Source organism: Octopus bimaculoides, chromosome 14, assembly GCF_046866305.1.
Source record: "Octopus bimaculoides isolate indiv1 chromosome 14, ASM4686630v1, whole genome shotgun sequence".
Lineage (NCBI taxonomy): Eukaryota > Metazoa > Mollusca > Cephalopoda > Octopoda > Octopodidae > Octopus > Octopus bimaculoides.
In genome coordinates this window covers 5,696,180-5,708,679 of record NC_142941.1, presented here as the reverse complement: position 1 = coordinate 5,708,679, position 12,500 = coordinate 5,696,180, and the positions used below count along the sequence as shown (strand labels likewise).

Genomic DNA, 12,500 nt, shown 5'->3' with positions numbered 1-12,500 from the left:
TATATTCATATATACACATACGTATATACAAAACCACATACATACATTGATACATAATCATGTATATACACGTACATAGAATAGACACATATATGCATATACACCCGCATACATATGTGTGTGTGTGTGTGTGTGTGTGTGTGTGTGTGTGTGTGTGTGTGTGTGTGTGTGTGTGTGTGTGTGTGTGTGTGTGTGTGTGTGTGTGTTCATAGCTTCACATATTCACGTATGGGCTTCTGTGTACGCACTCATTCATGCCTATTTCCGAGTTTAGTTGAGAATGGCTACAAGTTCCAATGGGAGTTATCCCATGATGCGTGTCTGATCAAACTAAGCAATTTGATGAAACAAGATAGTGAAACAACGAGATACCACTTATTGCATCATCTAACTAGACGCTTCTGGACCGAGGTATGCACCACAACTAATTAAATACTTTCGCACCCGAAGGGGATGGCTACAGAATGTGTTTTCCATTTTGCGTCTCTATGGTTTGTTTTATATTCAACGTACACTGACAAATTCCTTAAGAAGTTCCAGTGACAATTGTATAATTACCGTAGATTACGTCAGGTAGCTATAGACATCGAACGTACTTTATCGGTGTACTACTTGAAATATACCCAACACTTATATAATAATACCTGTCATATGAATGTATGACAGGAATATATTCTAAATAGGACTCAAAGTGTATATAAAAAGAAAGGACAAAGAATATAAAAGGAAAGTACTAAAAGCAAAGAAAAAACAGGAAGACATTTAGATTTTATTTATATTTTCTATTTATTATTCTCTATTTTTTCTTCTCTCTTCTTTCTTTTCTTTTCTTCCTTCTCTTACCATCCCTAGAAACCCTCTAAAAACAATAGAGTAAGTAGTAAACCAGTTTTTATCCTTATTTATTTATTTATTTATTTGACACTCCTTAAGAAGACCATTTCAATACAATGGCCCTTCTCTCTCTCTTTTACCACATCCATCTCTCTATCTGTCTGACTATCAATCTACCTATCTATCTCTCTATCTGGCTGTCTATCTATCTATCTGCTTATACATCTTCCATTGTCTCCAAAGCCTCACCTCAAAAAACAAAAAAAAAACAAAACAATGTTCTGTTATAAACAAAACCCCCCAAAAACACCTGTTTTATATAAATAAGCAAGATCTCTGTATTTTCACAGAATTATATTTGACAAGTTCGAATGACGAACGAAAGTGCTAATATATGTATAAAATAAATGAAAGAAGTTATTCCAAAATTATGAAGACTTTTTTTCAATATTTAATTCTGTACATCACACCTAACACTCTACACACAGACACACACACACACACACACACATATATATATATATATATATATATATATATATATATATATATATTTAAAATTAATATTATGTTTGGGAGTGTCATCTTTCAGTATAACATAGAAAAAGTAGTTAATAAATGAATGTTTAGAAGATATATTCCTTTATAGACAGTGCTGATTTCATTTCCGTTTGTATAAATATAAAGATCTACTAAAATATCAGGGATAATCTAAGAAAGGAACAGCTGTATTAATTGAGATATGTGTTTTATTATAAAAATATAGATTTAAATTATACTTTGCAGACAACTGACACCTTGATATCCAGCAGAACATCCATCTGAACAGCTTCCATTTTGTCTGTTGCAGTTTTTGTTGTCAACACAATGACATACATCATTACAATTGACACCAAATTTACCCTCTCTGCACACTGAACACATTAATATAAAATATTACATTAGATATCATTAGCTACAAGTAATAAAGCGCTTGTCTCTAATAGTTTCTAACTTTAGAATTCTAATTATGAAATCAACAGTATGTTTCTCATTGCATGTCTAGAGATAAATATCGGAGTTATGATAACATTATTGTAGTCTCTTATGATGAGTAAGAAAGTTATCTACGCCTAAAACGATTCAATCAAATATAGAGAAATTAAGACTATGAAAATAAAATGTATTGAAATTAATCTTCTTGGCAGTTGAATCCGGAATACCCTGGTTCACAGTCACCTGGACACGATCCATTGATGTGGTTACATAGCTGGGAACAACGACAAGACTTTTTGCACTGAGGACCAAATGTATGCCTAGAACAGACTAGTGTAATAGTGGCTACATGTGAATATCTCTCAGCATAAATTGAAGATAATACTGTGTACGTTGTTTACTGAAATCATGAAGAATTATAATGAGACTGGTGTGTCGAACACAAACATGTTATACCAATATAACTTCTGCAAATGTTATGTAACATCAGTGATGTTATTAATTCCTTCAATACTTTTGTGTCCATCAATAAATGTAAAAAATTACACACATCTAGATACCGTGCTGTCATAAATGTATTGACAATAAAACTCATATTCTATCATTTTACGACGTCATTAATAAGACAACTAATAGTACGAGAAAATCTCCTTCAATGTCATAAAATCCCTTTAACTAGCTTTTAATAATTCACACATCTCAATAATAGCATGTGACTATTTACAAAATGGTCGTATTGATCCATCGAACCAAGAGTATACATTATAAGCAACATAATGGAAAGTTATATACTCACATATTAATGATAATTCTCCATAAGGACAAACATTGTAACAATTTCTGTTCATATAATTTAAGTATCCTTTTATTTGTGGCTTGTGAGAAGTAACAAAACAAATGAAACAAGGGGTTTGATTTAACTGAGAGTATTAGGATAATTTCACATTAAAATGGCAACTGAAGAAGAACGCCAAAGATACCCAAACACTAAATGAAAGTGTATAAATATGTGTATGTATGTATGTATGCATGTATGTATGCATCCGTGTGCGTATACAAAAATGTACGTAGGCTCCACTAAACCGTTCAATGTGGTGCCACAGCATGGCCGCATAACGGAAACAAAAATGATAAAAGATAAGGAAATGCATAAATGCATGTATGTATATATGTATGTATCTCTCTCTCTCTCTCTTTCTATCTATACCTATGCGCGCGCGTATGCGTTTGCATGTGTGTGTGTGTGTGTGTGTGTGTGTGTGCGTATTTATGCACACGTTATCTGGGTTTAGAAAGACATCCAATAAATCGTTTTTTTAACAGTGGAATTCGAAGCAAATAATACAATAAAAACAGTCTGTAAATAGTGAGGCAAGAAATTAAAAAAAGACACCATGTAATTTTGAAGTTCTGAAGAAGAATGATTAAATAAACACCAGGACATCAAAAGAAAATCCGAATATCTAAGAATAAAATGGTTTAACCGAAAATTAACTGTTGCAATCCGCCGTGTGTTTCGTAGGAAGAAATTGAATATTCGACTGGCACACTCTGCAGCCTTCCCGAGGAGGTTCCTGAATAAACAAGGGCATTGGAAAAACAACAACGTATATACATTGCTCAATTACCCGATCAACGATGAGATGTTTGCAGTCCTACACGGTGTATAAAATCACGTGTAGCAAATTTTATATCGTAAATATCATCAGACAATTTCACGTAAGAGTTATTGCTTCAAAAAACACTGAAGACATCCAGGTTTCTAGTGAAGCTAGAAAACTAAACATTGGAGTGTTGAAAATATAAGATGCCATCTTAATTAACGAGATCAACCCACGTATTAGCAACAGACCCGAATCGCTCGCGACTGCTTATTTTCTATAACATCACTTCATACAAATACACTACACAATAGAGAAGTCAGATCGAAGCAAGGTTCCTCCGAAGATTTAACTCTTAAATACTGATATATAAGTTAAAAGTACAAGTGATTGACACATGCTATTTTTAGAACTTGCATTGTCTTGTATTGTTTAAAAAAACAATGGGAACATTTTTATATATCAGACAATGCTTCGTGGAATCAATATAAATTTTGAGGCTACTATATATCTAATAAGCTGACCTGCCAACTCTTGTTATTAGGGAATGAAGGTGACAGCTGTAATATCACTCTAATAATACCACTCTACTAAAGACTGCTCGTCACAGACCATTTTACAGAATGTTGTTGGGACGTGAAGACAATTTAGAAGAATTAAGGTTTTGTGTTGAACTAATCAGCAACGCTACAGAAATTCATGAAATGCTCCAGATTACTTACAGATTATCTTGTATAACCTGAGCATTTGTTTTGGTTGGCACAAGACGCCAGGTAGAGCATCCATGGGGAAATACAAGGTGATCCTCTTTTCCTATATCAAGAGCAACATCTATATTCACTGGGTTCCTTCTGGCTACCTGGTTTTGAAGGAGTTCAGGATTCAATTTCGCAGTAAAAGGCCACCGCACAAGAACCAGGACAGTAAATTAACCCACAATCCAGTCTGGTAACCAACTTACTTGACAGATGGGATGTCAAAACCGTACCTCACCCTTCCTACAGTTCAGACCTTCGTCGCTGTGACTTGTTTGTTCCTTAAGTTTTGAAGGAGAGGCTGTGGAAAGTGTCCTTCAAGTTTGTTTTGGAAGACCTTCATGGGGCCTCCACGAAACGCTGCAGTTAGTGCATTGAAGTCAGATCTTCCTACTTTAAAGGAGATTCGTTTTCTACTTCGAAATTAAATCTTTCTCTAATTATTCTGGCATACACCTTGTATCTATCTATCTATCTATCTATCTATCTATCTATCTATCTATCTATCTGCCTGTCTGCCTACCTACCTACCTACCTACCTACCTACCTATCTACCTACCTACCTACCTGCCAGTCTGTCTGTCCATCTTTATATCTATTGAAAATATCTCAAAACTCTTGGAATGAATCTTGCGTATCTCTCCATTTATCTGTCCATCCACCCATCCAACTATCCATCCATCCATACCTCGATCTCCAGCTCGGAACCTTGCGAACCACTTCCGTACAGTTCTTTCGGATAAAGAAACATCACCGTAAACTGCGCATATTTCTGTGGTTGCTTGTGAGACATTTTTCCCTTTACGGAAAAAGAAAAGCATCAAGTGCCGAAAATGAACTTTCTTATCTTCCATTTTAAAGGGTTACAGAATTTACACAGGTTATTGGAACATAAACCTTCTTCCATCAAAAAATAGCTTAAACTGTGCTCTAAATGGAGGTGTAGTCAAATCCTATTTTATAGACTCTAAAATAAGTCGAAAGGTAAGCTACTATAAATCGGCATGAACTTTCCGGATAACCCAATATATACAATTATTCATATGTATACATATGCATACATACATAGATACGTACGTACATACGTACGTACATACGTACGTACATACATAGATACATATATACATACATACATATATACATACATACATATATATACATACATACATACATACATACATGCATACATACATACATACATACACACACACACACACACACACATACATATATATATATACATACATACATACACATTGTATACCACCACAACGTTATAATTTGAGAACTCACCCTGATAAAGAATATAGACCAGAAAGAATTGGTCGTATCAACGAACTACCAACGAAAACTCATAGAAACACGCGACATAATATTTCAACTGCTTGATCCAATCCTGTACAACACACTCGATCAGATAAGTCTAACAACACATATAGGAATCAGGATGTCCTCTGGTTCAACCCAATTTTCGGTTTGCATGTTTCAACCAAGATCACTGGAAAATTTTTTGCTGCTTTGGACAAGTGTTTTTCTAAATCTAATCGGTATCATGGTATTTGTGCACCAAACCTCACGTGTGCGCATGCTCACATTTTTGCGGATGCTTGTATGAGCGAGTGTCCAACCATATCTGTTAACGGTTATTTTTAATACATTTCTCGCTGGGTTGCGTGTTCGTTTCTCTTTTCGTCAACTGTGATTTTATTTTTGATCATCTATATAAATTAAGACAATTAAACCTTGGGAGAGGCATTATGCCGGTATTAAACACACGCACTGGTTCAGTCCTTTATTAATTTCCATTTGGAAGTGGAGAGACAAGTTACTGAAGAGATTGCAAGAGTGCAATGAAATAATTTAACAAAAAACTATATAAATTAATAAAGGACTGAACCAGTGCGTGTGTTTATTACCGGCATAATGCCTCTCCCAAGGTTTAATTGTATTTCTTTCAACACACGTATCCACATCAAGAATCTTGCACACGAAATACACATACGAAATATAAATTAAGACATTTACATATATATATATATATATATATATATATTTATATATATATATATATATGTATGTATGTATGCATGTATGTATGTATGTATATATATATATATATATATATATATATATATATATATATATATATATATATATATGTCTATATATATATGTGTGTGTACGTGTGTGCCTGTGTCTGTATTTCTACACTATCATTTGACAACGGATGTTGCTGTATTTACGTCCCCATAACTTAGCCGTTTGGCAAAACAAACCAATAGAATAAGTACTAGGCTTACAAAGAATAAATCCTGGGGTCGATTTCTTCGAATAAAGGTGGTGCTCCAGCATGGCTGCAGTCACATGACCGAAACAAGTAAAACATTAAGACCTATGCCATTTAAATCCCGAGCAACGCCGCGTATCTCTGCTAGTCTGGAATAAAGGAGAGACGCCCTCCGAATGCCGTAAGTAGTCACAGCCAAATTACTAAATAACGGAATAATTGCTGATTGCGACAATTGGCGAGGTATAGCACTTCTCGTAGTGAAGGCGCATAGCTCAATGGTTAGAGCGTCGAACTTACGATTGTGGGGTTGTGAGTTCGAATCCGGGGCCGGGCTGCGTGTTGTGTTCTTGAGCAAGACACTTTATTTCACGTTGCTCCAGTTAACTCAGCTGTAGAAATGAGTTGCGACGTCACATGTGCCAAGCTGTATCGGCCCCTTTGCCCTTCCCTTGCATAACACTGGTAGCGTGGAGAGGGGAGACCGGTATGCATGGGCGACTGCTGGTCTTCCATAAACTACCTTGCCCGGACTTGTACCTGGGAGGATAACTTTCTAGGTGCAATCCCATGGTCAGTCATGACGGAAGGGGGTCTCAACAACAACACTTCTCATTATTGCCCCAAAAGTCATGTTTTGGCTGCTGGTGAGAAGATTACAACAGGAACTGGACCACAAACTTAGAAGTAAGCAAGCAGGTTTTCGGAAAGAAAGATAATGCTTATCTGTAGCGACTATGATTTTTCATAACTTTGGCATGATTTGATAAGCTTTGTCCCTGCCGGTCGAACTTCGCTTGAGTAAATCCTGTTTCACACAAAGCATTTATGTCGATGTTGTATCTATCTAATTCATTTGCAACTAGAAGGGTCTGACGCTCAGTTTTATCAAGTAATATTCCATTCGGCAATATTCATTGTTTTCCTGCGTCCTATCTTACATTTCTTTGGATGCCTGTGCGGGAGCGAACTAGCACAGACCCTGTTTACCCGGGGAACGCATGAGCCGGTGTGGAAATCATCATTTACTTTAGAACTACTTGCATAGTCATGAAGTGAACTAGTTTTTGCGATTGGCTAGTTTCACTTTTTCAGTAAAACGCTATGTTGTACAGCGGGAAAGGATAGGCCAAGACATGCGGGCACCAGTGTCATACTGTTAGCTGGATGATAGGTTTGTTTACTTCTACTCTTGGGCGATTCCACAAGTTACTGTCTGGAAGTGGTCTATCATAGATATATGTACACATTTTTGGATGACATTTGACTCTCATGATTTCCTCTGTCCTTTGTCGGGTTATCTTATTTATTTCCCTGAAGTGCCCACAGTCACCTTCCTTAACTAGCAAGCTTAGTGGGGCTGCCAGTTTAGTTGCCGACGAGCCCAACATGCAACAGGTTGTCCTGGGTTACATGCTGTCAGAAGCGCTGCGAAGCGTCGCAAAAATGAGTTCTATCTGTAATTGAAAGGACCTGCCTTGTCATATTGTGTGTCACACTGAATCTCCCTCAAAACTAGGTTAAAGGTCCGCGTGTGTGTGGAGTATTCAGCCACTTGCACGTCAATTTCATGATCAGTCTATTCCGGAAGATCATGCAATGAACAAATATTCATACTAAGGAAAATCATTGAGCAATCAACGGAATATTGAACCCCAGTGGTGATAAATTATGTTGACTTCAAACCAAGCTTTGTAAGCGACTCCCGCCAGTCGTTCTGCAAAATGCTTTAGATATATGGTCTACCAAATCTGTCGTGTCAAAATCTTTAACTCACTTTATCGAGACTCACTTTGCTGTGATAAAACAGAATCAGGATTTTCTGAGTTCTTTTCAGTCCATTTTTGTTTCGATAATTTTGGACAAGGCTCTAAGAATGTCCTTGAATACCTATTGACATGTCTTATCGGTAAGAACGAAACTGGCAGATTTATACTTTGTTGATGACGTTGCTCCTTTTACCAGCTGCACAGAAATGTAAAATATGACAAATGCCATGATTGAAACAAATGAAATGACTGACTTGAAAGTAAATATAGCAAAAACTAAAATACTGAAAGTTGTCTGTAGTGAAGCACATGAAGTCTCAATAAATGGGGAAAAGCGAGGCTATCGAAGAATGATTCAAGAACATAAAAAAAAAACGAACAACATTTACAACGAGAGGGAGAAAGTATGCCACTGTGGAGGTGCACTATGCATCGGAGGAAGAAGCAATCAAGCACTCCACAGAGGCATTAAGATCCGAAGAATGGGTACTCTTGCCATCGTACTGTGACAAACGTTTGGCCAGAGCGCGAGTTGGTAAGGTGCCACCCGAGCTGAAAGAAGCATGGCTAATGACATCCATAATGTATAATATGAAAGAAGAGGCGAAGATATTGAAGGCTTCCAGGACCCAGAGGGTAAACTACTGGGGATATAGGATCGAATTGACAATTCAAGCAACAGTAGCCACATGAAATTGTGGTGCCCCCCAGAGAAAATAACAAACGGAGCAGGTGGAGAGACAGGAGAGCATGGACCAGGTGGTACAAGTCGAGGCAACAGAGGAGGGATTCACTGTGGTTAAAAAAAGAAAGAGAAAGATGGAATGGGTTCTCCGCCAGAGAAACAGAAAACGAAGAGAGAAGAGGTGGGAAAAGAGATTGTGAATGTGGCCAGTAGGTAGGAAGATAAAATGGTTATAGATAAAGGAAGTGAAAAGAAAGTTGAAAAAGTGTTAGAAGCGGAGTTACGTATGGGGGAGACATCAATGAAAATACCGGTTGCTCCATCGGAGGAAGGAGATTCAGAAGTCCAACTGTACGACGGTGAGATGGAGAGACTGTTTAGAGTGGAGGAAGAAAAGAGGGTACAAAGAGTTCAGCAAGAAAAAGGAAAGCAAAATTAAAATTAAATATATATATATAATAGAGATTCAAATTATACCTTGCTGACAATTGTCACCTTCATATCCAGCAGCACATCCACCAAGACATGTTCCATTTTGTCTGTTGCAGTTTTCGTTGTCGACACAGTGACATGTACCTTTACAGTTTAAACCAAATGTATTTCCTTCGCATTCTGAAAATATTGGTATAAAAAAATTATATTAGATATCATTTGCTAAATATAATGAACGTTATGTCTATAATACTTTTCTACTTCAGAAATATAATTAAGATATTGTATGTTTGTAAATAAACATTAAACATTTGTTTCCATTAACGTAATATGTTATCATAAACAAGATTGAACAGGTAGAAACATTGAATCAAATATAGACAATTTAATAATTTTGGGGAAAAAAGGAACAGAATATAACCTTTTTGGCAGTTGAATCCGGTGTATCCTGCATCACAATCACCTGGACACGATCCACTCACGTGGTTACATGGCAGGGAACAATGACAAGAACCATTACAATTGTGACCAAAGGTACCATTGGAACATTCTGAAATAAAGTATTGTTGGAAATGAATCAGGAGTATTCTGCCTATATATATATATATATATATATATATATAATCAAAAACGGCCCACATAGAGACGTGCAAAGAGACACACACACTCGCACCATTCTGACCTGTATGACCAGTCTCAAAGACCACTGAACCATGACAGACTAGCCCAGAAGCAAAAAGTCCTTCTGAGTCCACATTTCTCTTCCCCACCCCAACCAACCTCCCACAGTGTCCCTTAAAATAGCAAACATTCCTTAGCTACACACAGCAGAAAATATCAGAAAGTCAGGTCAGTTATTCCTCTGTAATTTTTTGTAAATTCTTAAATATATCTCCTCCGTACACACACACACACACACACACACACACACACACACACACACACACACACACACACACACACACACACACACATATATATATATATACTACCAAATAAACATGATTTTTATTGAACTCATAATAGTTTTTGTAGTCCCGTTCTGAACACTTTCTTAAATTCTTTCTTGTAAACAGTTTTTAACATTTTCTTATTATTATCAAAGAATGTATAACTGTATTATAATACTTTTGTGATAACCAGTACTTAACACAACAAAGCTTATACAAAGCTTTACATTTTACTTTTGGTAATTTTTGTTGAAAAAGTGAAACCGATTAATCTATAAGCATCTTTAAAATTGCATTTTCAAACCTTCTTTCATATATTTTCCTATCTTATCTAAATTAACTACTGCTTGTCCATCCTTTCACACCGTCTCCGATGAAGGGATATAATAAATATCCTAGAAACAGCTGTAAGATCTTCTATTTGTAAATGTTCTAAAATATATGGGTCATATATATGTATATTTATGTACGTGTGCGAGCGTGCTTGCATATGTGTGCCTTTCTGTCTGCGTGCGGTCCACATCGTGCGCTTAACAATCGATTTAAATAGTTTACATTCTCGTAACAGCGGTTTTGCAAAGAAAATCATACACAGATAACGTTTATAAAAAAAAATGCACTCGATTCGTTTGTGTACATTTCCTCAGGGCGGTGCTCCAGTATGACAGCAGTTGAATGACTGATAACAATATACTTATATAATATATATATATATATCAGAAAAAGCAACACAGATTTTAAAGGTTATTGCAGTACGCACGTTTCATGCTACTCCATTTATTTAAGTAATGTGAGCATTACATTAAATGCAAAATGGAGAGCAATCTTCAGCTGCACAAGAATATAGAAAATTACAGCAGAATGGACATTATTATTATTGTGGCAACATTTAAAATCTAAGTGGGAAGAAGAACACATAAAAATCCATCTTGACATAGTCAAGGCTAGCAGGCTAGTAATTAATTCTCGGTAGAATTCTAACTGTCTCTGATTTTATTTGTCTACTTATCTAGTGGTTCAAAGTGTAAGGAGGCAATCACCCTTCCACTTTTAAGGAAAGGGAAGGTGTAACCATTATACATGGATATGGTTATAAAGATTTCTCTGGTCAGAGTGGCAACATTATCTTAGGTTGGGTTTTTTTTTTATTGCTATCATAATGCTGGGGAATTAAATATTAAACATCTAGGTCAACAGGGCTTTTTCTTTTGTCTGAATGAAGTATCAGTACTGTTTTACATATACTAAATATGGAAAACTTATAGATATCAATATTAGCTTTATTATGTTAATAATAATAAAGATGTAATTAGTTCATACAAAAACCCTGGAGTAGTGTCAATTTTGAATTCAAAAGCTATAGATAAGGTGTGAAGTTTAAGAATATTATATATATATTGGACTCAAGAAACTATTTTGAATTATTTTAAAAATTATTTTAAAATTTAAAATTTAAGCTAATATATCTAATATTATTTGAAAGACACATAAGAGATAAAATTTATTTTTATAATGTAAAGAATTAATATAGGATTTATATAGTTTATAGTAATGAGTTTATCAAGGTTTAAGGAACTAATAAAAAGAATGGTAGGAATTAACAAAGAATTCAATAATAATCCAAGACATCTAATAGAGAACATGATACTTGTGTACTAGTTTAATTATACTATCTCATATAGTCAAGAACTTGTTTTAAGACTAACATGGGCTAACTACAGAATATTAATGGAATAAGGATTAGATTTATTTAAGTCAAACTATAGAATAAACATAACACAACCACTACAAGCCCTGAAATAATGTAATAATAAGGATCCTTTTAGAGTCAGGCATTGAATAAAATAAAATAAATTTTTTTTTTAAGGTTTGAGAATTAATTAAAAACAATAAGAACTTATAAAACCTCCTATTCTTATAAGCTACATACGGTATAAATAATTAAGATTCATACTAAGAATTAACAGCAGTAACAGAAGTAGTGTGAAAAAAATACCATCCATGGATAAAGTTGAAATCCTTAGTTATTACAAGATTGTATGTTAAGATGAGAGATCAGAAATATATGTTATAAAGGCTCAATTTCAAATTTAAATATGTGCTAATTAGTAGCCCAAGATGAACATGGTAGAAGTTGAAATACCACATCTTTATAATTTTAACTACTTTTTAAAAAATTTAAAAGTGCGAGTAGAGCAGTGTACACACAAAA

General features: G+C 35.2%; 1 protein-coding gene across 2 annotated transcripts in view; it reads right to left on the bottom strand.

The window, feature by feature from the left end:
- The window catches only part of LOC106874640 (uncharacterized), a 182,045-nt gene that overhangs the window by 49,206 nt on the left and 120,339 nt on the right, over positions 1-12,500 (bottom strand). For both annotated transcript variants that reach the window (XM_089363154.1, XM_089363153.1), the window contains 2 exons: positions 9,760-9,888; positions 9,384-9,518 (listed from right to left, as the gene is read on the bottom strand). In XM_089363154.1, the coding sequence (XP_089219280.1) occupies positions 9,384-9,518; positions 9,760-9,888 (264 nt within the window). The remainder of the gene's footprint in view (positions 1-9,383; positions 9,519-9,759; positions 9,889-12,500) is intronic.